Below are 27,275 nucleotides of genomic sequence, written 5' to 3' on the forward strand. Positions count from 1 at the left end.
CATGCAAATATTTACAGTTCTGTAATCTGCTGAAGGACAAAGTTTTTGCACCTTAAGTAAATAATTTGATAAAAACACGCATCATTACAATACATACAAAAATTTATTTGTCGCTGGAAATTTCGAGCCTTAAAAATGCTATTATTTATGACGAATAACGTCAAACGTGAGAGCTTTGCGTAACTATATATCACACTTTGATTTTGAATGCCAATCTGTAAGCACTTAGGTACAATTTTTGATTAGCAAGTCTGTCAATAGGTTAATAAATATACATTGGGATTTGGTTGACTTGATTCAGTCTATAAAATAAATATCCTAAAACACGGCAGTAGTGGTGGCTGGTTTGTGATGTAATTATTCTGATTAGAATAATTTACGACACGAAAAAATAATAAAACTAGTGAGAGTAAACATGATCTAATAAGATACTTTAAAATTTCAAATTGGGAAATTAGAATAGGGCAAAGAGAAAGCCAATGCCGTTAAAATAAAATATTTACAACTCAAATCATGCTGTTTTCCGATCTTGTAACATATAAATATCTGAACAAAAGAAAGTAAATATTACGGATTTATTTCTGCAATGTAAGAAATATGTGATGCTCAATGATACTATGAGTTGCTACGATTAAAGTTTAAAAATCAGCGTTCAAAGAAAATGCGTTTTCATCCTTGGTCGACATCACTCCAGCTTTCTGATACTCACCAACCTTTTTCTCGAAGAAATTAGTTTTGCCTTCGAGGGAGATGTGCTCCATGAAATCGAATGGATTTTCAGAGTTGTAAATCTAACAAGAAAATGAAACGTGAATTAAACATACTAAAGGTGTACTAAATCATTGTGATATAATCAGGTAACATGACATACCTTTTTGCATCCAAGTTCAACCAGTAGACGATCAGCAACAAATTCGATGTATCTTCGCATGAGGTCAAGATTCATACCAATCATGGCGCAGGGTAATGCCACCGTCAAAAACTCTTGCTCAATCACCACAGCATCCGTAATGATTTCAACTATTCTTGACTCTGGGGTCTTATTAACAACATGCTTAAACAGCATACAAGCAAAGTCACAATGGAGTCCCTGTGAAAAATTATATTGGTCATATATATTATCATTATGTTCACATTAATCCTTATTATATAATTACTTCATCACGAGAAATTAACTCGTTGCTGAACGTTAATCCCGGCATCAGTCCTCGCTTTTTCAACCAAAAGATGGACGCAAAAGATCCAGAAAAAAATATTCCTTCGACAGCTGCAAATGCGACGACACGCTCAGCAAAACCAGCATTTTCATTAGCAATCCATGCTAACGCCCAATCTGCCTTCTTTTTCACACACGGCATTGTCTCAATGGCGTTGAAAAGAAAGTCCCTAAAGAAGAAAATCAAATGAATACTTGCTTATTTATTATTTTCATGCAATTGGTGAAGCAGGAGTAACATACCTCTCAGTGGGATCCTTGATGTAAGTGTCGATAAGTAAAGAATACATTTCCGAATGAACATTTTCCATTGCTATTTGAAACCCGTAAAAACAACGAGCTTCCGTCACCTGCACTTCCTTGCTAAACCGTTCTAACAGATTTTCGTTCACAATTCCGTCAGATGCTGCGAAAAATGCTAGTACATGAGAAATGAATTCTCTCTCTTCAGGTTTAAGCTTAAAGTCCCAGTCATTTGCGTCCTGTAAAAAATATGTTGATAAATATTTAGCATCTTTCTATAATATTAATTGACTTTTTATGCGATTTTTTATCACCAATCCCTGAATATAATTATTACCTTGGACAAATCTACTTCTTCTGCTGTCCAAAATGAAGCTTCTGCCTTTTTATACATCCTCCACAAATCATGATATTGAATTGGAAACATGACAAAACGTCTTGGATTTTCTCGCAGCAGTGGCTCATTCTCCTCCAAGCTTTTCGGGACAACCATTTTATAGCTTTTACAATTTCTGAATTTAACCTGGATGTTCTGTCAATGAACGTATGACCTGTCAAGAATTTAATCAAATTTACTTGATGAAATAATTAAATATTTGCAACATTTACCTTGCTGAGCTTGTTTTCACTTCGACTGGTAAAACTGGACAGACTCAATTTCTCGTCTGCTGATGCCGGATGAGCGATGAACTGCTTTGTGTGCAGCAGGCAGAGCAGACCCGCCAATAAAGAGCAATTCGGCCCGCCTAAAACCACAAAAGACTCACAGTTGGCAATTTCCGTCAAATGGCAAAATCCACACCACGTCTCAACTTGTCGAGACACGAAATAAGTAAACTAACGACCATCTCGTTCGGTTCATTCCAGTTCGTTCGTTCATCGTTCGTGACTAGCAGTCAAATTTTGCATGGATGTATTTTGCCTAAAAGGTGAAGAGATGTCGTATTATTGCAGCTCGTCAGTTGTGTCAGTTTGCAATTAATATGTACCAAGAAATTTAAGGCTATTACTCGAAAAGTAAATTTCTGGGTCTTGGGTCTAAAAATAGTCTCGAGATATCAGACATCATCATATCTAGTTGCCATCATCATCATATAACTTGTTCGTCTTGCATGATTGCTTGTGACATCTGAACCATTAAATGATGACAATGGGCAAGGAAGTAGTTCTGCGAGGAGCAGTGTGAGCATGAGCGTGAAGGAAACTTTCTATTTTTAATATAATGCCAAAAACTTTCCCCTGCCAGGAGAAAGCTGCTTATTCTCCACCGCCCACACACAGCTCGCTTCTCTCTCTCCCCTCCTTCTTGAATGGGTCGGATTACTTGGGCAGGAATATTAAGGCTCTGTTGCTTTCTCCTCATTTTCTTGAATGGTCCTCATGCACTTGGCAACCCACCCACTTCAATGTCGCAAATCGTCCACAAATTCCGTATAATATCAACGTCACCACGAATAGGAAAGTGCCGATTTCTCAACTCACTTTCTCTACGAGGCTCCTCAAATATGCATTTAACCTGTGAAAACTTGTGTACCATAACTCTTGTAGGCCCTGAAGTTTGCTGATAAATCTGCTGCTATAAATAACACTACTTTAATAATATATAATCTCAAAGCCAGAACAAAAGTACATAAAGCACGTCTGATCTGTTTTGTTATTGACTTAAATCCCTATTAAATTCAGAGATTTTATCTACAGACCATAAATTGAAGAAACAATAGGATTACATATATACTTTTTGTCATCTTCACAACCACAATTTCATTTTCATGCTTCTTCTCATCCTCAGTTTCATTATTTTCATGCTTCTAGATAATAAACTAAATTAATAGTTATCTTGAGTCATTATAATCATACACAAGTCTAGACTGGATGGACTTTAAACCTTCTTACCCTTCACTGTTCGCCTGAATGAGTTTCATAACAGAGAAGAATCAGTTAAGCGAGCGAATGTCGCTTTCTCCTTAATTCGTCCGTTATGGTGACAGGTTTGAGATGAAAAGTCTTTGACTGCTATCATGAAAAGTAAGACTTGCTTACGTCTCAAAAACAAGTTACACAATCTAATACATCCGCCATGAATGTATCTACTTGCATAATTTATGTACTCAAATTGGATGCCCACACTCGTAGATAATTCTATTACATGTTCGAAGCGATTTTACTATTATCCATACGAGCCTTTGAAGTTTTCAATTGGTATGAAACATATATGATCAATTTCATCACTATTTCTGCAGTTTCGAAGTACTGAAGTGAAACGGATTAGTTTCTCATCTCCTTGATTGTATACTTTGTGTGCAATTCATAGCCCAACTATCTGTCAATCCGAAAGTGGGACAAATGAAGGATATTGTGAGGAATACATGGGAAGCTTGTTTTGCATATGCTCACGAACCGGAAATGAGAATCATGATAGTCGTGGTCTACTTTATTTATCCCCTACAGCAGAAAGGGATATGTGAGGTACATGTGCTAACTATCACATATTGGTATTATGGGGGCGTATATGAGACAATAAGGGAAAAGTAAAATGTAATGCACACCCCACTTTAACCAGTCCATTAGAATATGTACTTTCTCCTTCCTCTTGTATTTATATGAGCATCCTAGTACCGTAACGAGGAGGAAATATGTGTCGATGGGATGTCGATTTTTTTGACAAGCTCTTTAAATATTAGATTTGGCTTATTATGGCAGCTGTCACAAGCCTTGGAATATTGATTTTGGATATGTTATCAAACGGAGGGTGTGGTAAAAAATGTGTATCCCATTGCAACATTATTCCTTTACAAGAGTCTTCTTTCGGGACATGGTTGACTTTCGATGTGGTCGCACACACCGTGTGGATGCTGCTCTGCCTTTCCACTGGAGAAAGCAGTTTAGCAGAGTCAATCCAGGAAAAAGTACGCGTTGGGTATGCACACACAAGTCCGGGCATAGCGTGGAGAAATATTTGGTGGAGAAAAGTGAGGTGGAGAGAGCGAGCGAGAGAAAGTGTGTGGGCCGAGGTATTGCTTGCTTTCTCTCCTCGGCTCCAGTTTCCAGTCCGCTTGCTGCTCAGTCGCCAAGGAAGAGCTGATAAGTGGAACACTGCTGAGGAGCTCATCCTCCTCGTCGTCACCTTCTTAGCTCACTGACCATTTGTTTACCTTTGGTCACTGGTGAACTAATAAGCAGGTTGAATTAAAGAGCCCTTCAGAACAAGGGGTGAAAGTTGAGATACAGCAACTGTATTTCTTGGATTTTTGGTTCAGTTAGTTGAAACTGCTCCATCACAACAAACATCGGCCTAATACTCTTTCCTCCTTTACCTTCCTGTGCATTTGAAAACAACGCTTGATTTACTTGATTAATCACACAAAACGAAGATACCTTTTGAACTAAAGATAGTAACGTAAGTATCACTGTTATTTTCTTTCATTTTGAACCGTACGAATCATATATTATTCAATACATCAACAAATATTTATCATACATTGTTACAACCTCGAAATTTTTTGGTATACTTTCTATATGTAATTAGTTAATTAGTATACATATTTATAGTATGTATGCAATGCATACGACACATAAGAAGTTCTTTTTAAATGTAGTAATTAACCTGGGTTAGGTTAGTGACGCATGTTTGTGCCAACTATGATTTCTATGAATCCAGAAATCGTAATGGATATAATTATCCAGATTAAAACCCAGCAAATATTGGTGTTATCAATCACAGGAGTAAAAATAGCCTGTTTGTTGTTTTGTGAATGATGAACTATTTTTACTTTTTATTCATTCCAGTGTTAACCTTGCAGCGAGACTTCAATAAAAGGGAAAGACTTCAGTCAGTAAATCCTCTCTTTTGATCACTCGCATTCATATTTCTGGGAATTAATATAGAAGAGCACCGTCTGCTTTTTGCCGAGCAACAAGAATTAAGGCGTTGGCAACATTGACGTGGCTAATTAGGACTGCACGGCCTACAGACTTACTTGCTGTTTATTACTACCTGTCTATCTGCCTATTTGTATGTCCAATTAATATTTCTGGAACTTATTGACAAAGTTTTGGAACAGCAACAGCTATTGAAACACTGCATGTTCTGAAGGCAAAGACTACTATTCAGAAGAGCTGTATGACTGACGCATTTTCTACACTGTGTGAATAAATGGGGAGAAAGAAGGAGTCGAAACCGTTGTTAAGTAATCTAGGGGGAGGAGGACAAAGTAGTTCATCCCAAGGCACACAATATATCGTGAGGAAGATCCACAAAGGTCGCACGGTGAAGCCCAAGCTATCCAGCGTATCCGAGCTGTCGGGAGGGGAGGGGTCGCACGGCGCAGGCAAAGAAATGTCCAAAACCAAGGTATGCTTTACAAACTAATTTATTCTGTAATGAATGCCCCAAAGTACACCCCAGTAGGCTAACTAGTGCCTTGTGTGGTAAGATAATACTAATGAACCCCACCTCTTTTAGTGCCTGGAAAAGGACGTTGATGAGAGTATGCAACAATCTGAAAATGCCAAATTTACTGATGAAGGAAAGCCAAGCTCACATTCATTCGGAGTGCGAAGCTATCTTCACCAGTTTTATGAAACTGTTAATAGCTCCAACACTTCCGGTCAGGTAAGGTCCCTCGTCAGCAGTATCCTAATTTGTGAGATAAATACTCTGTATGTACAAACAAATTTATTCGTGGACTATATAAGCGTACCTACAAAAAATAATGACTGTATAATTTCCTTCCTCTTGCAAAACGACAAAGTCCTTGAACCTAATGGAACATATATGCCCACGCAGCGTTTACTTGCTCGTTTGGCATTTAGCATTGTAGCGCAACTTTGAAAGTCATTAGAGACGCAATGGAGAAAAGTAGATAGTATCGGATGTATCAGCACAATCTACTTTACTAGACCTTGCCATTATGGCTTTGAAAAAGTATATATGATGATATATGCGGGCATAGTCATCACCACTTGTTTTTTTTATAATAGCTGCGTATAATAATCACATTGGCTTACAAAACTGCATGCACAGCAAAGTTTTTTGGTGTGGGAAATTTTCAGAGGATTATTTTTTATTCATGATAGCAAGAAAAATGTGTCTTTTAGGGTCTGAAAACCTTGTCAAACAAAGTGGAGCATTTTTCTTGCTTCATTTGATAGGATTAGAATTGCTATAAATTGTTTGGAATGGTTTCAATAATTCTATTGCAAATGGAATTTAATTAAATTCGAATCAGGAATCACCAAAATCCACATCAACATTCTTGCTTTATTTAAGATTTTCAATCGATTGGAATACTAAATTTCATACGAGGAATAAGAGGCCCAAACTACTGTTTGATTTGCTCGCATAGCGCATTCACATAGAAATAGGCATGATCACAAACAGACCTGATGAAATTAAATTAAAGTCGTCTAGTAATAAAATATCTACCAAAGAGCCGATTTCGAGGAACTATTGAATGGAATGCAATAGTGTGACGGTGGAAATAGATACTATATTACTGCGTAGTAGCCAGTAGGATGTATGTCCGTAAGTAGCCAACTTCTGGTCATTATTATGTCTATCCATCTCATATTCGCTTTGTCTGTTCTATTTTTGGTCATAAAGCCACAAAGCCCCGTTGTCCGGGGGAATGATTCGACCTACATTGAAAAGGATGAAGGCTCCTAAAGATATATAGATATGAATGAATCGTGAAAGTTATTGACATCATTTATTGGTTTTCTCCCTGCAGGAAGAGGAATATCACTACTTGATTCATCCCAAGGGTCGAAGATGTGGAGCACTCTGGTTTAAAATTGGTCTGATTGTGGGGACGACTTTATTCCTCCTTGGAGCAGTGGCAATTGTAATCGGCTACGCAATTCCCAAGCAAAAAGTAATACTAGGACGTTCTGGAGATCTTGAGATTGTGAATACCGAAGCACATCTATTTAATGAGAATCTGGATCGATGCAAGCTCATTGGTCTCGCTGGTTTTTGTTCTGGTGGTCTCGTACTTGTAATTTCACTCCTGGCTCCCACTTTCACCTCCACATATTGGGAAGATGACCCAGCCATCGAGCCCTTTCGTGTCTCCATAAGTCCCAACCTCGTCACAGAAAATGAACCAAAAAGTCCCATCCCCGTCACTGAGAAAATTAAATGCATCCAACCAGTTTGGACCGAGTAATAATCATGACTTGCCGGACGCAAACAATAACTATTTACATGTAGCTTCTAACATGAAACATCAAGCCAGCCAACCAACACACAATCTAATCATGTAATTTACCCTTGTCAACGTCACCCAAACTGAGTCGTCCTAATGTTCACCATTCTTGTTAAGCCGCCCCTCCATGGTTGCTGCTTAATATTCAAACACCGAATTGGTGTAAATTCACGAGTCAAGTACCCTGCAGTAATTGGTACCACAGGGCTTCATACATAACGAACCATCGGGACAGAGATGAAGAACATGATCCACACGCATGCATCCATAAATATACATTGATAGCCAAGAGCCGACCATTAACTCACTGTTTATTCTAGAATGAAACTTACATACCCAAAATGATCCAGGAAACAAAACTTGCTATATAAACAACAAGTACAACATTTGCAAATGAAGAACAAATCAATATATTCTATTGGAAACTGTTAAGTAGTACGCAAATAAAAGATTTAGAATATAATACAACAATGGATTAAGCTTTTTCTGCATTTCTCATACATACATACATAATTTAAATACTTACATGTGCTTCTCCTACATAAAAGCTAAACTTATTTTCGCATTATGCATACTTACAAGTTCACGATAAGCAATTCAACAACCTACTATGTACATATCTCAAACTATGGAATATTCGTGCCATATATTGTGTGTAATTCATGAAACAGTGAGAAATCTGCATACCTAGAGTTTTGATCTTTTCTCTCGACATACATTGCATAAAATACTGGTAAGTATTTAGTATATTTTATTTATTTGATGGCTAGTTGAATATATAACCGCCGCATAAACAATAGCAATGTTTTGACCGTCGTAAAACGATATTACGACCAAATGTTGTCGATTAAAGAAACAAATTCAAGTACACAGACCCTTGAGCAAATCGTACTGATGTGTATTTTCGACATCTTCCAGATGAATCTCCTGAATTCACCTTTACGAAGCCGAATGAATACGAATAATAAATATCTTTTAACTAATACATAGTTACGTACATATATTTTTTACACCCACACAATATTGTTTGCAAGTACATATGTACAACAGTCAACAGTGTCACTAAATAATTACTGCATACATGTAAATATGTACAGTGCTCTCATCAAGTCTCATATATTAACACGTAATCATTTAACACAAACTTATGCACAAACAGCGCTTTTTATCTGTACGTCCTCGATATTTGTACTACTCGTGTGAATTTTTGCAACATTACTGATGCTAGTTCTGCATTTTATAAAACACTAATTTTATCTAAAGTTGATGCGGCATGTAGGCAACATTATTGCTTTAAATTACGTTTATCAAATAGTACACGTCAATCCATTTTACCTCGCTTAAATTTTATACATGTGTGAGTTATATACATAAATTTCGTTCTGACATGCACTTCAACTTCCAATTTTCATAATTGTTATAAATATGCATATAAATATTTAGGGCATCCTTGCATATAAGCAACACGATCGTGTATTTTATGCGTGTGACAATGAAGATGCATCGTTTGTTAAGTTCAATTTGTGAACAGTTTGGCACGTCAGCGTAATAAGAAGAAGGACAGGAGAGAGAAAGCAATCCAGATTGGTGAAAGTAATATAAGCGAGTTTAGTGGATTGACGCGTTTCCTCCGGAAGAAGTCGATAGGTTGTAACGGCATCTGGCCGACTCCTCCAAATACTCGGATGAAACAATTTCTTGTTGAGATGGTTGTACGCCAATAGATCGCATGCTGTCCCTCACCTAAAAATTGGAGAACCTTGATCACACATTTAAAAAATACATAGTACTCACCAGACCTTGATTTTTTGTAAATGAATACTAGTATCTTATACATTTGACTATCATGAGACAAGGTGTCCAACCTATGTATTTTCACAACATGTTTTCATAAGATTTGAATGTTAGTTCCTCTGCTAAGAAAATACGTATTATGTGAAAGAAAACATCTACTGAAAATGACTTTCTCTTCTCGCATGACCTACATACTTACGTATAACTACTCTGAAATCCACTATTGCTAAACAAAACAAATCAACGACATTATTGTTTTTTGCTATGTAGTGAACGACATAAGTAGAGAAATTATTGTTTTTCTTGCAAAAAGGAATGGCCGTAATGAGACGAAATAAAAATGAAGAATGATAAATGTACATAAAATACCTGCTCAGCATCCCGAAATACTCTGAGAAAGTTTTCGCCAGCGACCTTCTTCAAGTCATCGTTGGACCAGCCTGGATTTCTGGCAAGTTCCACGAAAAGATGAGGATACTTTTCTACATCCTCCAATCCCGTTGGCGTCTGGAATTGTTGTATCCAACAAAATTAATGACCCCAAAATGATTTGCGAAGAAAAACTTGATAAAGCATAAAATATCATGGGATTTAGAGAGCCTTATTATGACCCACAGCATGTAATTGGCCAAAATAAGCAAGCATTATTGATTGTATGCCTAATCAATTAAATTTTATGATGACCTCAGATGGTGTAATTAGCTTGGGACTTTTGATTGGTGACCGACCACGATATAAATAGTTTGTGGTCGACAAGCGGACAACCTTTCGCAAGCCACAGTGTCCACTAAAAGAATTGTGTATTTGTACGTCGATAAATACAAACTGTGATTTTATTAGCAGAGTTTTATTTTATATGTGTTGCTGAAATGTGAGCTGCTGAAAACGTGTCTACTTTCTAGATATTTTACCTCAAAATTAAAAATGGGTGCGCCGTATATAACTGCAATAGCTGCGATAGCTGGAATATCGGCTGTAAGTCATGCATAATCTGTACAGATAATTTTTTTCGAGTAGCATTGGAAAATTGTTGTATCAGTAATTACTCGTTCCTTTAGATTTGTTCAATATTAAGCATTTGCGGTACTGGTTGGGTTATAGGAACCCAATTAGTCAATCTGAATGGAAAACTAGAGAGCATGGGGCTGCCTAATCCTAAACAGTATAATGAATGTACCAGGATATACAAGGACAACGATTGTACGTCTTACGTAGAACTGGTGGCAGATATAGAAGTTCGAAGGAGTAAAATTCGACTGATTCTAATTACAAGTTGCGCGATTGCAATTTTGGCCGTTTTTTTCCAGCTAAGCGTTTCTCTTCTCGTTTTCTTTTCTGACCTCAAGGTATCAAATCCGAGCACGTTTATACTTGACATTAATATAAAAGCAATGAAGTGCGACTGGCATTCTGACTTTTTACATTGCTTTAACTTTATTTAGTCCATCCGGAGAAGAGCAAGACTTTGGATGATTTTTCATTTTGTGATCGCATGGGTTTTATTGCTCTGCATATTGTCAGTCTATCTAACTCGAACTGGATATGATATGGGAATTGAATCATCCTCCGAGTTGGTGCAGAATTTGGAAAATGTCGTATCAATAATGGAGCCCACTAAAAACTTTAGCTCTTTGTCAACTTTCCTCAAAATTAGCTTGCCCCTATTCTACACTGCAGTGAGTTCTAATCTAATCTGCGTTTCAATATTATTTTTTATGGGGATCTTTGTTTTGCAAAAATATAACGAGTACGAGTCACATTAACGATTACATATGTAGCTATCTGACCATTTAACCACTAATAATTATGGTATAAATCAACCACAACTTCCTCAATGTTATCTATAGCATAGAATTATTGTAACTTATGCAGCGATATGTATGCATGCATGTATCAATCCATGTTGTGAGAGCGTGCAGAAAGGAAAGTTGAATAAAGTGGCTGTATGCTCAGGGAGAGAGAGAATCTAAAGTTGGAAATTTATTTGCGGAGAACAACTTAATATGATAAATCTGCTTATGGGAGAGATGAATTGGAAGGATCGTTCATCTAAACTGGCCTTCACTTCATTCTCCCATTATGGAAATGCATGAGAGAGCATGCAGAGCTGCGAATAAGTTTGCAAGCTTGCAAGAAAAAAGAGATTTGGTAGTGAAAGTTTTTATGATTTGAGAAAGTCGTTTCTCTGCCTCTGTCAAGTGAAAATACTCAACTTGTGCAATAAAATGGGTGTTGGTTTACCACATATAAAATTATGTGCATATAAAATTTTCTGGATTTGCATGCTGAAAGTTTCTATTTTATTCTCGAGCACTTAAAAACGCACACACTCACAAAATTAATGCCATCATAACCACTTCCTATGCCAATGGTGTCGATACCTATGCGCCCCCGGATGTAATTAATGTGATCTGAAAGAAATGTATAAAAATCTTTAATGAATGGAGAAAGACAACTTAATGGAAACATTTTTAAGGGCTTTGTGCAAGTCTGATGGTTGTACTTACCAGCCACGTCGACCACGGTCGCATTCTGTGAGCACTTTACAAAAAAATTGAAAAAGGCTACCATCACCTAAAGATAAAATTAAAGTTCTTACAATTAGTATTACTTTTCTTTTTATATTTATTTTAGATGAACTAATTTCTTACAATGCCTCCGTTAAAAACCTGAAAGCAAGTGAAACTCAATAAGTCCTTATTTTGCAATTGTGGTGACTATGTTGAAATCACATAAAAATCCCTTTGTATAATTTAATTTCATTAAATGCGGAAAGCTGGCTCAATAAAACTCATTCTCGATTGTACAAGTAATCGTGATTGTGCAAAGTAATAAAAAAAACTTTATCCATTTAGATCAATTGGAGCTTTTCAGTTTTAAATCATGAATTGAATCAAAGATGGTTTATAATATAGTTGTTTGCTTGAGAATAAATCAATCTACTTATATTAACGCTTTAGTCTTATCGCAACTGCTTTTGTCTCTGACAACAATAATGGAATCCATTAAAAGATCGAAAGGCTAGGTAGAAACGGGCAAGATTTAAGAAAAAACTATTCAAAACGAGTCCTTTGGGTATGCAGATAAAGACTTTTAAAGCTTCCACCCGTGATTCATGCCAATTACTACAATCCCTTCTCCATCTATTCTCAAAAAATTTAATTGTATAAGCTGCAACTGGTCAAACTTTAAGTCGACTGAATGATCAAGGCTAAAGAGACACACATTGCTGCTAAATCATCTGCTCTCGTAGTATTTTTCTATACAAAGTTTTGAAGTCCAGAGACCACTCCCACCGGTAAAAAAACTACCAAACAGTTCCCCAGAAAGTGTACGTTGCAGTAGTGATATTTTTCGGGGGGTAAAACTTACCCCTGTGACCTACTCGACCTTTTTCTTATGGAGGAACCACAACAATGCTTCCACCCCTTGCAGTAGTGGACTTTCCGGCCCATTTTCACCAACTGTGAACTCTCATGGCCAAACCATAAGAGGGGATTCTCTGTTCTTCCTCTTTGAGGGCCCCATCTCGAGCATTCGAGAGTACTTGAGGTCAATTGTTCCAATTTCACGTTTTACCATTCTCTTGCTAATTCGAAATTTGTTTCACTCAGCTACACCAAAATGGTATAAAATGAGCAAACTAAACTGTAAAACACTCGCGGATCGGACTTCGGCAGCACCGACTAATTTGTCGGTCATGCAATCGAGCCCACCACAAAACCTGCCACCCACTCGTCGGATCTTTACAGTCGGGATATTCAATCTCAAACGTGAAACCCGATTGGATTTGCCCTATCTGTGACGAAATTCCGGGTCATCTTCTTGGCGACCTTGACTTAATAGAGGATGGACTATTTGACGATAAAGTTCTGGATGATAAGACAACAGGAGAAAGGATAGTTTGTGAACGCATTCCCGCACCGGCGTTCACAAAAGGTCAGATTTACGGCCATATAAATATAAACAGCCTGATTGGGAAAATTGATGATATGCGAGAATTCCTCAATGAAAATAATTTTTCTTTTTGTGGAATCACGGAGACACGCTTACACGAAGGAATTTCAACTTCGGAATGCCAAATAGAAGGCTATCGATTCCTTCGCTTCGACCGCACATCGCGACAAGGAGGAGGATCCGGCATGTACATACAAGAAAATCTTCGATTTCTTCCTCTTCACTACGACGTTGCCTTTCCACATGAAGTGGAAATTAACATAATTCAACTATTTCAAGACTTCTCAAGACCACTCATTATTATATTAATTTACAATCCTCCACATATCAACAAAATGGATTTTATCGAATGTTTTGAATCGTTGTTACATTTAGTTACTAGAGATAAGACAGATTATGTCGCCTTAGGTGATATAAATATTGATTTATTAGCCACTTCGTTACAGAGCTGTAGATTAAATAGCTTAGTTAACAGTGTAAACTCAATTCAAATAATTAAGGAACCAACAAGAGTCACTCTTACGTCACAGACTCTTATTGATCACATTTATGTTTCCTTTTCTGATAAACTTAAGCAGGCAGGTGTCTTCTCCGTTACCACTTCAGACCATCGGTTTACATTTTTTGTTAAGAGAAATAAGCAAGTCAAAAAACCGTCAAAAATAATTGAATTTCGTTCTTTTAAGAACTTTGATGCACAGATGTTAGGTAAAGAGTTAGAAAATTTGGATTGGAGTGTAAATGAAAACTCTAGCGATGTTGACTCACAATTACTTTATTTCGAATCCACAATTCTCAGCTATCTAGATGTATTGTGCCCCATTCATAAAAGAAGACTGCGTGATAATGCTGGAGAATGGATGGATAGCGAATTATTAGATTTAATCAGGAAACGGGATGCATTGAAAAATGAATTAGATAAAAATCCAAGTTTAGATTCCAAACGAGAGTATAACAAACTTCGAAATTATGTAAAAAACTGTGTATCCGCCAAAAAGCGACAACATTTCAAAGATAAATTTTCAAAGTTATACTCTCAAACGATTTGGAAGACTTATGATGATTTAATTGGAAGAAATGTTAGACAGAATAGCGAAATTCCATTTTTAAAAGTTTAATTTCTGACAAGGATACTATTTCCGAAAATTTGAGCGATAATTTTATATTAAAGAATGATACCCCATCCAATGTAGAATCGGATATCATTAGCTCTGTGAAGGCTGATGCCTTATTTGACAACGAGAACTGTATAATTAGCAAAGAAGAGGTAACCAAATGTATATCAAAATTAAAGCTTAAGTCTTCGCCAACAGATAAAATTCCGATAAAAATGTTAAAACCTCTTTTACCATTTTTAGTTATACCTCTAGCTATGTTTTTTACATCAATTTTTTCGACGTGCAATTATCCAAAGAAATTTAAGGAATGTACAGTCTTACCGTTATATAAGGGGAAAGGTAGCTTGACCAATGCGAGTAACTACAGACCCATCTCATCTCTTCACTCTCTCAGCAAACTTTTTGAATATTTATTAAAAACTAAACTTATGAAAAAAGTAGAGTCACTGAAGATTCTTGATGATAATCAACACGGATTTAGGAGTGGGAGATCATGCACTACGGCATTAACTTGTTTCTCGCAAAATATTTTTAATGAATTGGATGTACCAAATAATTTAGTTTTCGTTGTATTCATTGATTTGAAGAAAGGATTTGACTCACTAAATATTAACCTACTAGTGGTAATGTTGCGTAATGTATTTTTGATACAAGGAAAACTGTTACTTCTAATTTCCAACTATTTAAGAGATCGATTTTATTTGATAAAAAATGATAAATTTATGTCTAAACCCTTCATAGTTAACCGGGGAATTGGCCAGGGTTTTGTGTGTGGTCCAAACTTGTTTATTCTATTTTTATCAGATATTCATGTAGTTCTAAAAGTCTGTTACTACACTATTTTTGCCGACGACATTTCCTTTGTCGTCAGCGGAACTAACCCAAAGGATGTTCATGCAAAGGTGGCGTCCATTTTAATTAAACTAAATGAATTGTTTATTGTTAAAGGACTGACAATGAACTGGGAGAAGACAAAATTTATGATTATTAGAAAAAAGCAATGTAAAACGAACGTGAATAACATCTCTAATATTATGATTAATGGTAGCGAAATTCGTAGAGTGAATACTTATAAATACCTAGGGGTTTGGATCGATGAACACTTTAGTTTTAAAGATCACGCTGAAAATGTAAAGAAACGGGTGTGTGTAAATATTGGAATGATTCATAGATTTAAAAGGTATATAACACGACATATGTTAACTGTTCTCATTAATGCCTATGTAAACTCAATAACGGATTATTGTATAACAATTTGGGGTCCGTCTAGTTTAGTTACACTTAAGGAAATTCAAGCAAAAACAAATAACTTGTTAGCTATATTCTGTTATCCACGACTCACAAAATTTTATAGCAAATCGTTCTGGAAAGGTAAATCTGACAGAAATGAACTGAAAATTGCCAAAATTGAATGTAGAAAATTGCATGAGAAAGTGAATTACAATGTTTTGCTCGAACAATTCAATCTGTTATCTATAAATGAGCGACTTAATTACTATGCTATTTGGAACCTTTATAAAATCAAGAAATTTGGATCAACCGTTGACCAAATTAATACAATGTTTACAGTGAATAGCTGACATAATAGACATAATACTCGTAGTAGTCAGAAGCTACAAGTGATTCAGCACAACTCCGAGTTATTCACAAATTCAGTCAAATATTTCAGTACTAAGTTATGGAATAGTTTGTCCTCTGCTACAATAGATCAAATCTTAGATTCTGACCCAAAAACTGCAGGAAATGTTCGTTCAATTTTGGTAGAACATGTCATAAAAAACCGTTATAATGATGCATAAATAACCGCATACAATAATAATTAGTAGTTTTGTAAGGAATAATGTTCGATAACGCTTTGAATGTCACGTATTTTAGTATGTATTATGACTTAATTTAACTAAATCTTTCTTCTCCTATTTTTTCGTGTTACTTGATGAAAACCAGTCATTTCATGTACTGATCGAGAAATAACACATGAATAAATGCTAAACAAACAAACAAACAAACATAAAATTGAAATTTTCGACAGTGGTTCAAGAAGAAAGGGCAAAAATAAGAATGCTTCAAAACCTTACCAACTCTTGAAGAATGTCATCAGGGACATTTCTTGTTGAATTACAAAGGGCAAAAGCTGAGGAATGGCTGAATATTACTGGCGCCTTGGACACCTGTGAAATACAACATTATGACATCATTCTTTTGGGTTATAAAATTATGACTCAAGATAAAAACTTGGCAATTGACAGAAAAATGTATTTGGGTTTTTTGATGGTATCAAAAAGACTAATATTAGGTTAGACATGTATCCATCCCCTGAAAGATCATTACACACAGGGTGGTTTAAATGTCATCCAACAATGGAAAATTTTTCAATGGGAAAAATCCCTAAATCCCCATTAGTTACAAGATTTTGGATTAAGATTTTTATAAATTATTATCAAAACTGATGGAAAACTGATGACAAAATTCTTAAAACATTGAGTTTTAGAGACAAAATTTCGGTAACTAATGGAAATTTATAAATTTTTCCCATCGAAAAATTTTCCATTGTAGCGTGACATTTTAACCACCCTGTATTGTAGAAGCCTTGCAAGTTCATTATCAGCGCGTGGTATCGTACTTTTCCTTTCAGTGAAAACCTATCTCCAGTATGATGGAAAAGATAGGTCAATGAAAACGTCTCCTAAAATTGTTACTGACCTAAGGCTTTACAAATTACAAAACTAGGGCGGAGGGTTACGCCGGAAACCAAAACACGTAGGTTAAATAACTCGAATACGAAGACGACGAATACTGAAAAGGGAGAAATCCTTCAAGTGAAATTCTCAGATGATAAATTCAGATGGGCGACACCTAGTCAAACTACTTCGGGTATTTATGAATTTGGAAACTATTAGAAAAGGCAAAACACACCCTAGGTAGCAAAGAATTAGAATTCCTCCATTAATATTCTAGCAAAGTGTATTAATTTTCTTTGCAATTATGACCACCATAAATGCATTTCATCAAGAAACAGGTTGTCGTTGACAAATTTTTTTGGGAAGTGGTGAAAACGAACCTTGGGGACTCTGGATTCGAAATCGGAGTAGGACAATTTTTCTAACTCGGACAAAGTACAGAATCCCCAATACTAAATATAGCAGATCATAGGTTCTCAATGGACCTAGATATATGAAGTATGGCATAATCATAAGATACATGTAGGAATCATGACACAAACAAGCGCTGGGGCAACAACAAGACCAATGCCAGCATTTATGTGACCGTCATCTTGTAAAAGAATTGTAAAGATGGGATCCCGCTTTTCCAATGCAGAGAGAATGATGACGCCGCACAAGCAGAGATCCAAAGGATGGAAAGCGTCGGTCAAATGGCGGTGATACTTGCAAAAATGCTGAGATATGAAATGGACTTCATCAAGTATGAATTGTTTTCTGAATTGAACGAACGACATTTAAGAGGATGAATAAATTTTTCGTACTCTGGTCATCAAGAGAACTCTTATTTACCCATCCTGATAACCCTGGATTTAAAATCCATCAACTGGGAACCAGCAATGAAGCACCATCAAGTACTGAAGCGGAAGTTGGATTTTTTACTTTCTAATTTGAGAAATTTGTACTCTTTTCATAGTCTTATAATCTTAACCATTTAAACGAATTATTGTTCTCTATTGATTTAATATGAGTTTAATATTAGATGATATTAAAACAAACCTGAAAAACATCCATCATAGTCAGTCGGGACGTGTGAGAGAGGTCCACCAGCATTCCCAAACGATTCATTTCTTTGACAACTGTCTGCAATAGAAACCACACAACAGACACATATTGCCACTTTCTTTCGGATCATCCATCCTCATGACAAGATAATACCTGGGTACAAAGTCAAACTTGGTGGTCCGGCTTACTGCCAGGAATGACAACTATAAAAGACTTTCTCTACACTCATATGCATTCGAAAAGCATGATGTCCGATGGAGGAGGCGATGGACGCCGACCAACCAAAAATACTTTCTCCAGTTCCACTTCTCCCCACTCGGTCCTCTCAAAGATACAACAACCGATATTGTATCAATACGTATCAATGTTTTCTTTCGGGTCGGTTACTCTTATAAACAATCCAGTCAACTAGATGATGCCATTTCCTTTCCCTCAAGCCAACATCCTTCTACGGAAAAGGAAACTGTATACTCGATGATTAAATGCATACTTGCTCACAGTAAGTACATAGTTTATCCCCCTCGTATTTATAACCCATGGGCTTATATCTGCTATACTATACCTTTAAGGCATAACCTTCCAGCTTATAAATTAAAACAATTTCATACTTTGACAAGAAAACAAATATGACAAATGTCATTTAAAAATCTGATACTATTCATAGCAGTGATGTGTGCAGATGGATTTCTGGGGATAGTGGTACAAATCTACCTTGATGATTGAAAAGTTGATTGAATAAAAACGTTAAACACATTTCTGGGGTACTTATCAGTTAATAACTTTGTTTTTGATTGAGATATTTCTTTCGTGTGCATCAGCTACAATCCTGCACGAGCTCAGAACCCCATGGGATCTGTCTACTCCTTCTTTGTTTTTGGGTCCCCAACTTTTAATCACTTTCTTTAATCCTTGTGCTCATACCATCTTGTCATCATCGAACTTTCGTCAACATGTTAAGCTTTCGCCTGCTGCAAGGGGGACCAAAAAGGGCGGATGGGATGGGACCCAGAAAAACTCGATCGGATTACTAAACGTCACTCTCCTTCATCTTTTCGCCACCCGTCATGATGATGTTGATGTCTTAATGCGTCGTCTCTTTTATTTACGCTGGTCGTACTTCCCTCTCTCTACCTATGTTTACCTATGTTATCATTGTCATAAATGCTGTCATCCTTATAGAATGGTTTTTGAGAGGCATGTTGTTCCAACAACAATTTGTCGTGTATTTTGTGACAACTTAATTACTTGCATGACAAAAACGACAGTCTAAAGGAAACTCGATGGATCTCACCCTTCCAAATTCAGTCAATCCTCCATGCTGGGGCTTATGTCCTGCATTATCCACCAAGGATGAGTCTGCCCTGTTGTAGCAAACACAAAAAGAAACACTATTTTTAAAAACTAGCCATAAATAAAAAATGCTTATTTAATACAAAAACCAACATGAAAAGCATGCTCAACAATTTTGTGTCATTTCAAAATTTACTCATTACTTACCACGCTGTGTTGCAAGTGTGAGTGAGCGTGAGGTAACGTACGCTTAGGAACGATAAAGAATAAAGTATATTAATTATCTATATAAAATTCAACAACGGAGAAAGGCAGTCACAGAATAAGAGTCAAGAGTCAGAGCTTACCCAAGGTCGTAGAAAGCTCTGAGAGTCGCCAAACTGTTTCCTATCGAATGACCGCCTTCAACCCCAATCAAACTTGCTATCTTTCCCTCTTTATGAGCTTGGACTATGTCTGCGAGTCGATTAAAGACGTTTCACATGTATTTTAAATGTGTTGCAGTATGTGGGCAAAGTAAATGAGGAACATTTAGTACCATCCGCACTGAAGGCCAGTTTCATGTGATCTGGATATTTTGACACTAGTCGAATAATGAGGTCAATTTGCTCCAACGTAATCTGCACTGCATTTTGATTTTGCGACTGGCAGGGAGCATAAGCTACGAACCACTAATCCACGACATTGTGAATTAAGAAAAGATAATATATATGTATTAGTTTATTTAAAAGTCGCCATTTCTAAAAAAAATACTTATATGAGGGACCACCAAACGCTTGTCACTGCGTCGTAGACTTTATGCAGCGGATGCATATAAAACCAGAAATGCTAATTCACAAGGAAATACCTAATGTACGAGTAAAACTGTGGTTCTGTGCGTACTTGAACGGTGGCAAGGAACAATAGTTGGTTGGCACACAATGATACCTCAACTAAAAAGTTTTCTTTGCGACGAAGGGAATGTTTGCCAAGTGTTTTGCAATATTTGTTGCTTCATGCCCAACTTGTACACAATGGAGTAAATGCATCACCATATAATATCGTTTACCAATATCACTACTGCTATGCAAAATTAAACACTGTGTGCATACACGTTTCCTGGACAGAATAGTAAAAACGTTGTGTAGAGAGGCGTATTGTATGTCTATATGAACTTGTGTCACATTATTTAGAAAGAAAATGGCTGTTAAACTTCATTAATCGGAAAGTAGTCTTGTTTTCTACGGGTTTAATAACGGTAAGTAAATATAGCTTTGATATTGACCATACTTTGAACAATTTTTCAACCAACCCAAGAAAGGCTTCGTTAAATAAACATGTTGCTTTCTTCACATATATACTACGATAGTTTTAGTTATTGCAACAGTCCAAATACAGAAATACATGTATTTGGCACAGTGTGTATAGTTCGCAGTTATCGTCCCTCTACATAAACCTTCATACACGTACCCATTCGTATGTCCATTTGTGATTAAATGTAATGAATAGTTTTGCTTTGTTGAAATAGCATTGATCGATAAATCGCTGAAATTTTACGCAGTTAGAACTGGGTATAGCACTGCTTACAGAAAACTTTCACCCCAACACACTTGACTAAATACATAAAACTTTAATGCGGATTTTGATTAATTCAACTCCAATTCAGTCGATATGTGGAAGCACAAATTTAAAACTGAGGAAATCTTGGGCACATGTGAAAGGAATGACATAAATGTATAATATGCAGATAAAGAACCATGCAAATAAATACCTGAGCTCCAACACGACCACGACGTAAGCTGAAACGATGAAAAATATTAATTACATGTACATACATAGTAAATCCAGTCATAAAATGACAATAAACTGTAATAAACATAAATTAGTATTATTAACCGTGGAAGATCGGTGTGGGACCAAACGCTTCGGGACCACGGAGGAGTATTTTTAAGATCAGAGTTAAAGTTAAAATCTGATAGTTGCCCATGTATAAATTTTCGGATGTTATAAGGCAAGTCGTTATGCCTGTGAAAATAATTAAGGCTGCATTATAGCAAATTGAGTTACAGCAGATATCATTAAAGAGGACGTTGGGCTTCTACATATTTTTCTATCCATTGCATACCCGTCGATTAACGGGGTCTCGTTTAGCAGTCTTTGGACCAGGAGGTACAGCTTGATGTCATCCGCAGTGACATGCTTCTGTTTCTCCTCCTTCTCCACCTCAACGACGACAGCCGCGATCGGAGTCTCTGGACTTTCCGTGTTGATAAAGGGACTTTCAGAGTTTGTGACTGTTAATTCGATGCTGCTGCCGGGATCGATTATATCTTCCCCAAGGATTACTGTTTCCTCGATAAATTCCAAGGGAGGCACTTGGGTGGAATTTTAAAAGTTTTATTAGCCGTTTCTACACATATTCTGTCAATATCTGCAGTTTACGATGCCAGAAAAAACATACCTTCCACATTCTTGTTACTTCCGCTGCTGTCGTCATTTTGTGCTTTCCCCGACCTATTTTTTGCTTGACTATTAGCTCCTGTAAAAATGTAAGATTCTTTCTTATTTGACAAAAAAATCTCATCATCTATTGCTTGCATACTGTTTATAAATTCTAAGTATACATATATGCATAATGTAATCAGCTTACCAATCCCAATTTCTGCAGAACTAGAATACAACCCAAAAAGTACTAACACAAGGATGCTGACAATCCAACTCTTCATATTCTCTTTGATTGATTGAATTTTTGTTGAATCTTGATTTGGTCGTCTTGAACTTGATTTATTAATTGATTAGGAAGTATGTACCGCAGTGTAATATTAGGAACTTACATATTGTTGGGTATGCAATATGCCTGTTGATTGAGTTGAGACTGAGACTTGTCCCATGTGAGAAAATCTCACAGGTTAGAGATTTGTAAAGTGAAAGTAAAAGTGAACTGGGGAGTGAGAGCAGGAGGTCTTGTTTTGTGAGGAGAGATTAAGATTGGTAATAGTTTTGTTGCAGCAGTAGTGGCACTAAACTGGCTGCGCAAACTTCTTAATCCGGAGATGGATTGAGTTTCACTTTGATTGGTGGAATCAAATGGAAGAAGTAATCAAGACAAGTAGAGAATAATTTTGACACGCTCTCAGAATACGATCAACCTCTTGGAAGCAATGCTTTATGCGCCTTCTTATCGTCTGCCACTTGCCTTCACTCCATTATTCACCCACCGCCTCCTCGATCTCTCCTACTGCCGTAGTCTAAAATGCTCCCAGAAACACAAGCAGCTGCCTAATTGGCCCACCTCACCTTTGGCCCCAGAATTTCTTGTGTGAAATCTGAGCATTTATTAAATGACTCAGACCGCCTTCTCCGGTTTAGCTTCGCCTCCTCTCTTCTGCCACTAAACTAACTTATGCCGACAAACAATAAACTGCGAACCAAGAAGCGAAGACGAAGAAGGCGTCCAGCATCTTGGGAGGTTTCTCCGAGTGCACACCGGTCTCCATAAGAAGTCCCTGTCTACACGGCGCTCGTGAAGGAGGTGTCGGCCGGCGAGATATTGTTTTCCAGTAGAGTGGTAAGCAAACGGCATTAAAAAGGGGCTGAATACTGGAATGAGGTTCAGTCAGGTGGAAGCGAGATGAATCTCAACCATGGAGTGAGGTGAACGTACATCTACTTATATACATTGGAGGACGATGAGAAAGCTGAAATACCGAGAGACAGCAGAGGTGCTAAATTTTTAATGATTTGATCTTCCATTCTTCTCTGGCAAAAGAAACATTACATTTTATGGCCACAACATTTACCACCACGCTTCCGAATTCTTAATGGACACCACTCGAGTTTGCATTCCTCTCCACTTTCTCCCCCTTTCCCTAACAAATTGCTAGCTCGGATAACTATGCGCCCAAGAAATTTCACATGAACCACAACAAGTACATACATACGGGCAACATATTCTCAATTTCTCTAATAATCAGGTGCCCAACTATTTACAAGATTTTATCTCCTGTGAAATTTGAAATCCTCCGGAGCCAGCAATCAACAAGACATTTACCTGAACTACTACACTATCAGCACACTTATGTATGTATGCATGGATATTGTACCACCTTCTGCTCTGGAATGCACATTCATGTCTTTTGATTATTTGCTAACGCGAACTGTGGTTGGCACAATGCCCAGAACTTCACCTATTTGGAACTTTTGATAAGATTAGCTCTGAGATAATCTGCCTAGTGTAATAATAATAAACAACCACTAATGTCGCACCGAGAACAACGGACAATGTTGGTGGTTTGGAATTAATCTCAAACTTGCTACATTCCATTCATGTCTTCTATTTATTAATTCACATATCCACCAACAGAAAAGCGTTCTGCCACTCTGCCACCCTCTCCACGAGGAGAGTATGCACTTGAGGTAATTTTGTGCTTGTACGTTTACCACATTCTCAAAAACCATTATCAAACTTATGCCCATCTGGTGTAGGAGGGAGAAAGGCCTGGTAAAAGTAAGACACTTATGTACGTATAAGAAAGTATCATCCAAGGGGCGTCTGAATTTAATACTTTATAAACTAAAACTACTCAACTCATCGCCGAGTTTCTGACAAACGCCAACCTCATTGTCAAAATTGGGACAATGCATAACGTGTCAAGTTCTCTTTCCTTCCCATCCCGATCCAGCAGGTCATTCAATTCAACTCTTAACAAATTAAGGAAAGTTATTAAAGTCAGAGAAAGAGAGAGCGAGTGAGATGCTATTGAAACTTGATACAGAACATGACTCTGTATATTTCAGTAGCCAATCTGGTTAAGATCTGCTCTCGTATTTAGCAATCTAAGCAGGAACGGCGAAATGTGTTTGTTCTGTTCGTGCTGCAGATCAGACTAGAGACCAAGACTATAAAACTAGGCAAGAAGAAGTTATTCATCTCCGAATAATGTAGAAAAGTAGCCGACAATATTGCACCGTACGGCATCCAGGTTCGTTGTCCAGGAGTGGTACACATAAATGAATGTTGTACATAAATATCAGAGTGAAACTGCTCCGAGGGTGAGGCAATATTTTAAATTATTTGCCAGCCTGAGAAATCACAGCCACATTCTGGAGGTGATAAAGAAATGTGTTGATAAAATTTTGATAAGATTAGGATGCGGAAAATTGACCTCATGGAGTCTTGGATATGTATTTATTACACCAAGCGCTTCCTCCTGATTTGGTTTATGCACTTCACCAAGCATCACGACCGCCACTGCTGCTGGCTGGGTGCCGTGCGTATGTGTGCTTTACTTACCTCATCCACATCCACCGAGTCGTGCTTTCTCTCCCTCTCTCTCTCTCTCTCTCTATCTCCGTAGCGTGTAGGTGAAGAAGATGTGGTTTCCACTCCATGAAAAGGAAGCATCCTGGCTTCCAGTCCTCGGTGTGGTGGTAGTTAATATGGATGTGGCATGGCTGTGGTCCTATGGCGGTGGTGTGGTTGGATTTGAGTTTACTGAAGCTCAACCCCAAAAAAGTGTGCACCTGGCGTGGTGTTACATATACGGAGATAGAGAGCTACCGACTTTCACTCACTGAACTCAACAACTTTCATATAGCCAGCACTGAGATAGCAAAGTTGCTGGACTGGAGAAAATTCCCTTTCTCTCAACAAATGAAAACGACAACCTTCGTCACATGAGAGAGTTTCGTCTTCCGTTGGCAGGGCGTAAAAACAAACGTAATTTACCAGCGTAAAGCCTTGCATAAGTTAGCTAAACTTTGATGTTGTCTGGGATCAGACAGAAGTATGCATCTATAAATAAAACATGCATTCATACACATAGATTTCGAAATTGCAAGAAGATTTAGAATGCACTGGTAAACCTCTCTTCAGTCTCATTTCTCCTGCATAGACAATGTACAATTACCTCAAGTGATTTTAGTGCTGGTTATATATTGTTGACTTGAAGAAAGTGCATTACACATTTATAATGCATACAAGATGAGTTTCGAAATTCACTCTGTAAATTCGAGAGAAATCCAACTTTACTTCAAATAATTGTATCAAATAACATGTATACCTAAATATAAATGTCGATGTTCATCGCCGATTTTCCTTGGTAAGACACCAAGGATGCCACTACCACCTTATGCGCTATATGTACATACGTGCAAGATAGAAAAATAAAGGATGTTACATATTTTATTGCTCCATTCGTCAAGAATTTATTGATGCAGTTCGATATGGCCGCCGTTAAGATATTTTTGGTGCACTCTCCTCGTCGTATTATGTTTTTTTGGCCTTCACGTCCGGAAAATGTGGATGTGAGCTGAGACGAATTGAAATGAGTCTTTATTTCGCTATCATAGTGCAACCATCCAACTATCCACCCAGAGAAAACAATGGAAAGATATCTCGTATCTATATTTTTATTACCTTTAATTTTGTTATAAACAATCAGAGAAAATACTAATGGCTTCGTTAGGGAATAAATTGAGGAAACGAAACTCTATACATTTTGATTTGTTGGAACCATTGATGTCAAACGTGGTGATTTGTACATGGAATGAATGGTAAACAATAAACAATACTGCGAATTATTCTACCGAGCACGAGAATAGAATTACAATTTAATCAAAGTTCATTAAAAATCATGTATGCTCTTGGGATAGCTTTCTCTTTGCGCGAGTGATTTATAAAAACCACGTCGTTGCCGGTTTCATAATTCAGCAGGGGCAAAAAATTAAACTCTTGCGTAATGAAGATAAATGAAAACGTAATGAAAAAAGAGTGCATCGAATCCGATTTCAATTCTCTCAAAGATTGACAGTTAATAAAGACGAAAAGCGTATGACACGAGTGTGAGGTTTTCATTTCCGATTGGGTTTGAAAATGGACAAGTCTGTGTTCACTTCTCATTCGGGATGAAACTTTGAAAGAGTTTACAAAGTGATGATCGCTCCTCCCAATCAATCTACTCAAAGTTTTGAACAACAGTGTGCACTGCAATGGGGGTAGTTTTTTATGTGGGGGAGATGGAACTGCGGCGGAGAAAGTAGATTCTAAATGCATGCGTTGGAGTTGGTTTATGTGGGCGCTGCTGCTGTCTCTTCTGGTGATGAGTGAACGAACGAAGCTACTTTTCTCTCTCACTCGTACCAAGAACTGGAAGGGACAAAGACAGAGGAATACGACTTTTGAGAAAGTTTACGTTCGTTGCCTCCAGTGGATGGGTTGACTTTTTGAGCTGCAGCTGGAAAATTGTTGGGTGGCTGGGTTTTGGAGTGGGAGTGAAAGGCGGATAGGTTGGGAATCAATGAATGTCACTTTTTATCTCGTGGAATTTCAAGTTTGAGAAGACAACTCTTGACACCGTCGTATTAATCATTGTTCATCGGAGGTTTATGTCCGCAGTCAGCAGTCACTCTCGCCGATTCATACACAACTAAAATGATTCCAAAGCTTAATACTGGCTTTCGAATTCTTTCTAAATTGTCGAGTTTGAACTTTCAACAAAAGAAACTCGGGATTAAAGGATGGCGGAAATTACACAAGTACTTATATAAGTGTTATACAATTTTTTTGCACCCAGGGGTATAATCTAAATTATGTATTGAAGTGGAAATGTGAACATTCAGTCGTTGCAAGAAGATGTGGACATGTATGTAGGAAAACTTGGAAAGTGCAAAAAACGAGTTTTTTTTCTTAGGGATGGACATTGCTCTTTTTTAAATATTGGCACTCAAATATTTCTGTGAATGCAAATTG

General features: G+C 37.2%; 4 protein-coding genes across 5 annotated transcripts; 2 read left to right on the top strand and 2 right to left on the bottom strand.

Moving 5' to 3' along the window:
* Positions 1–84: 84 nt before the first annotated feature.
* On the bottom strand, positions 85–2,223 carry LOC110852546 (ribonucleoside-diphosphate reductase small chain). The gene is made up of 6 exons (XM_022100649.2): positions 2,069–2,223; positions 1,797–2,010; positions 1,460–1,698; positions 1,158–1,386; positions 872–1,090; positions 85–791 (listed from the first exon to the last, which is right to left on the bottom strand). The coding sequence occupies exons 2-6, from the start codon at positions 1,950–1,952 to the stop codon at positions 639–641; spliced, it is 996 nt and encodes a 331-aa protein (XP_021956341.1). The 5' UTR covers positions 1,953–2,010; positions 2,069–2,223; the 3' UTR covers positions 85–638.
* A 2,272-nt stretch (positions 2,224–4,495) lies between these two features.
* On the top strand, positions 4,496–8,130 carry LOC110852557 (neurensin-1). Of its 2 annotated transcripts, XM_035846929.1 has the most exons (5): positions 4,496–4,856; positions 5,246–5,471; positions 5,553–5,810; positions 5,922–6,071; positions 7,189–8,130. In XM_035846929.1, the coding sequence occupies exons 3-5, from the start codon at positions 5,613–5,615 to the stop codon at positions 7,624–7,626; spliced, it is 786 nt and encodes a 261-aa protein (XP_035702822.1). In that variant the 5' UTR covers positions 4,496–4,856; positions 5,246–5,471; positions 5,553–5,612; the 3' UTR covers positions 7,627–8,130. The 2 variants fall into 2 exon arrangements, with proteins under 2 accessions (XP_035702822.1, XP_021956351.1); XM_022100659.2 differs by having other exon boundaries at positions 5,246–5,810.
* On the bottom strand, positions 7,940–22,942 carry LOC110842194 (dipeptidase 1). The gene is made up of 16 exons (XM_022087908.2): positions 22,176–22,942; positions 21,987–22,064; positions 21,651–21,900; positions 21,422–21,550; positions 21,297–21,324; positions 20,085–20,217; positions 19,894–20,002; positions 19,754–19,795; positions 19,548–19,617; positions 18,251–18,334; positions 16,610–16,702; positions 12,111–12,128; positions 11,967–12,033; positions 11,794–11,870; positions 9,829–9,966; positions 7,940–9,408 (listed from the first exon to the last, which is right to left on the bottom strand). The coding sequence occupies exons 1-16, from the start codon at positions 22,249–22,251 to the stop codon at positions 9,274–9,276; spliced, it is 1,527 nt and encodes a 508-aa protein (XP_021943600.1). The 5' UTR covers positions 22,252–22,942; the 3' UTR covers positions 7,940–9,273.
* LOC110860470 lies at positions 10,168–11,430 on the top strand. Its single transcript, XM_022109522.2, has 3 exons — positions 10,168–10,434; positions 10,518–10,805; positions 10,902–11,430. The coding sequence occupies exons 1-3, from the start codon at positions 10,384–10,386 to the stop codon at positions 11,220–11,222; spliced, it is 660 nt and encodes a 219-aa protein (XP_021965214.1). The 5' UTR covers positions 10,168–10,383; the 3' UTR covers positions 11,223–11,430.
* Positions 22,943–27,275: the final 4,333 nt, after the last annotated feature.

This window comes from Folsomia candida, unplaced genomic scaffold (assembly GCF_002217175.1).
Source record: "Folsomia candida strain VU population unplaced genomic scaffold, ASM221717v1 Fcan01_Sc001, whole genome shotgun sequence".
NCBI classification, from domain to species: domain Eukaryota; kingdom Metazoa; phylum Arthropoda; class Collembola; order Entomobryomorpha; family Isotomidae; genus Folsomia; species Folsomia candida.